Source organism: Pistacia vera, unplaced genomic scaffold, assembly GCF_008641045.1.
Source record: "Pistacia vera cultivar Batoury unplaced genomic scaffold, PisVer_v2 Contig20, whole genome shotgun sequence".
In the NCBI taxonomy this organism is placed as follows: domain Eukaryota; kingdom Viridiplantae; phylum Streptophyta; class Magnoliopsida; order Sapindales; family Anacardiaceae; genus Pistacia; species Pistacia vera.
The window spans coordinates 472,113-475,572 of record NW_022196002.1 but is presented as its reverse complement, the minus strand read 5'-3'; the positions used below and the strand labels follow the sequence as shown (position 1 = coordinate 475,572).

Sequence of the window (3,460 nt, the reverse complement as noted above, 5' to 3'; positions counted from 1 at the left end):
GGGTCTGCCAACAGAACCCTTCTCGGTTGATCCGCATCAGGCGCAAGATCAAGGCGTCCAAGTGACAGAAAGCCCGCTACAACAAGATTCACCCATCCTTGCCGTCCTACCTCACCTTCAGTCAACCGTCCCTACACAAACTCCACTCGGCTCGGTTCATCCTCACGGGTCGAGCGGCCTGATGCGTGTTTCCTACAACATGCAATATGTAGCAAGCATACTAATCGCTCAAGTAATAAAGTGATGAGTGAGTATCGTTCCCACGAGGACTGCTAGCTAAGCACTAAATATCCTACTGTTCTCAAGTTGGAGCAATCGACTTCTTTGGATTGATGGGAGCTATTTCTAATTAAAACTGAACAATAAATTTTAAACTAAAATTAACTATGAATGCAAGATAAAAAACACGGATAGTAATCAATTCAAGTAAAACGAGTAGGGTTTTGACTTCATTCAGATTTTATGGGTTAAACCTAAAAATTAAACTACATTCACATTCATATGCATTAGTTGTAAATCGAACTCACTAAGGTGTTAAACATACCTTCTCAGGCTATGTTTTCCTATTCTTCCTTATTAACTTTCCGCACCCAACAATTTGAAAGTTAACAATTCCAAACTCATTAAGCATAAGAATCCTACAATGATTTCATTAATTCTTGAATCTATCTCTAGCATCCAATACTATAATGGTAATTACCCAAGAAGCCTAACATGATTCATTTCTCAATCTCATCATGTTCATCACATAAAGCATTAAACTCAGAGCAAACATACAATCAAAGCATAGTCATATGAACATAAAACAATCAATAACTTAACCCATTAAAATCCGAATTACAATCAAAACCCTAACCCAAAATGGGTTAGTTCATAGCTAAATTAACACTACAAATAAGAAAAACGATAATATTCAAGTTCAACATAAAGAAAAGTAAGAGAAAGGACAAGAAATCTCCCCAAATGATGAATCCCTTGGTTCAAAATCGAATCTTCACCTTTCTAATTGCTAAATCTCTCCAAGCTTAGTCAAAGAAAATGTAAAAGCTGCTAAACCTACTTCCTGGACAACCCTGGACAAAAAGGCTAAGTGTTTCTTTTATACCTCACCCAAAATCCTAAGAAAAACACGCGCAAAGTAAAACTGTGCGTTTCACAAAACTGGAATTTACGACCGTCACCACGGCGAAGAAGAAATTTTGCCACGGCGAAGAACCAAACAAATCTGGTGCGTGACTGGCTCACTTCGCCGCGGCAAAGTACAAATCTTCGCCGTAGCGAAGCTTCTTGAAAAGTTCTGAAATTACAGAACTGCCACTCTGCTTGTATCTTCGCTTGATTTTTCGATTCTCAGTGCTCTCCCTTTGGAACAAGCCTTGTCGTGCTTTATCCTGCTTAAGAACTCTACTAACTTCTGAGATCCGTTAACTTCTAAGTAAAAAATTTTCAATTTTGTCCTTATTTGCTCAAAATGTCCATTCTAACCTGAAACACGAAATCTAAATAATTAAGCAACAATTCAGGTCAAAATGCACCAGAAAGTACCTGAAATCCGATTAAAAAGTCTAATGAAAACTGTATAATCCACGGATTATCACGGCCACCCACTTCACACCATCCCGCTCGAGTCCATCCATCCCAAAGGACCGAGCGAGTACCAAATAATCCCCCTAACCATTCATGTAGGGCGAAACACCCGATTAGTTACAATGGGAGTCACCCAACCGGAGGGAATGAACAGGGATCTAGGCTGCCAAACGATACACGAAGGAATGATCCACCAGGCCATACCGCGCGGATTGGCCCAACAAAATGAGTGCGAATCCTATGGCCAACCAAGTCAATCAGGATGACCTAGTGGTATCCGCCTCTCCCATGGAACAGATATTGGCCAAGAAACTGGCCAATATAGAGGCAGTGATGAGGCGTATACCAGGAATGTCAATCCCTATAAAAAAGAGCAAGCTTTACTGTTATGCCAATTCGGCCTTCGTGGATGCAACCAACATGCCCCATAAATTCACTATCCCTTGCATGAAGTCGTACGACGGCACAACCGACCCAGATGATCACATAGCCTCATACAAGCAGCCGATGTTCACCGTCTCGATACCCTGAACGCTAAGGGAAGCCTGCATGTGCAAGAGTTTTAGTTCAAGCCTTTTTGGTCCGGCTCTTCAGTGGTACACTAACCTCCCGAACAGTTCAATCAACTCATTCGCACAACTCACCGACACCTTCGTTGAGCAATTCGCCAGCGATAAAAAACTTGAGAAACTATCGGCCGATCTGTACAGAGTATACCAAAAAAGGGGGGAGCCGCTGAGAGAGTACGTCAGCAGATTCAACAAAGAAAAAATCTCCATCCCCTCCTGCAACCCCGAGACAGCCGTTGACGCCTTCAGGAAGGGTCTCCTCCCGGATGGTGAACTATACAAAGAACTGACGAAGCTCGGTTGCACCACGATGGAAGATGTTTTGGCCAGAGCAGTGATTCAAATAAGGTGGGAGGAAGATGAGATGAATCGGGCGAGTCATGGAAGGTATGACCCAAGGCGGAATGATAGAATGCCAAAGCTCAAATCGATTGAACCCCGTCGCCAACCCCCTCCACGCAATCTAAACAAAGTTAGAAAACCATATGACTACCAGCCACTTAGAACCGACAACAGACCAACCGAATCAAGCCGATACAGAGTCCTAGAGTACAACCTCAACGTCGAACCAGCCCAGGTCATGGCAATCATGAAAGGAATGGGATCTAGCGTTAAGTGGTCGGGCAAGCTCAATGCCGAAGCAAGGAGGGACACGACCAAGTGGTACAAGTTCCACGGCGACCATGGACATAATATCGCTGACTGCATTGCCCTGCGATTGGAAGTTGTCGTACTACTGAAGTGGGGACATCTCCGTGATCTATTGATAGATAAAGGGAATAATAACATCAGCCAGAAAAGCACGAAAGAAACATCTCCGCCTCCACAAGAACCTACGCCAAAAGGATTCTGCTCAATCATCTCATGAGGGTCGAAGATCAGTGGGGTTAGTTATTCCTCAACCAAACGCTACGTCAAAGCCAACAACCATCATGAAATCCAATCCATCCATCCGTCCTCTCGATCACACTCCCACCAGGTAATTCAGTTTGAAGATGACAAGCCAATCACCCTGGCCGCACCTCATCACGACGCTCTAGTCATCTCCTTCCAGATCACCAACATCCTGATCAAGAGAGTATTCATAGATGGCGAGTCCTCGGGAAACATTCTCTTCCTTGAAGCATTGAAAGCCATGGGTCTAGAAGAAATAAACATCAACAGACAACCAACCATATTGTTTGGGTTCAGCTCCAAACAGAAATACACCATCGGAGAAATCGTTCTTCCTGTTTATGCTAGCAGAGTGAACAAGCAAACCGTTTTTCTAGTGATCGATTATCCTTCACCATACAACGTCATTT

General features: G+C 43.4%; 1 protein-coding gene across 1 annotated transcript; it reads left to right on the top strand.

Annotated features, from left to right (window-relative positions):
• The first annotated feature begins 2,136 nt into the window (after positions 1 to 2,136).
• LOC116128431 lies at positions 2,137 to 3,024 on the top strand. Its single transcript, XM_031414151.1, has one exon. It carries the CDS (start codon positions 2,137 to 2,139, stop codon positions 3,022 to 3,024), a length of 888 nt encoding a protein of 295 aa, XP_031270011.1.
• Positions 3,025 to 3,460: the final 436 nt, after the last annotated feature.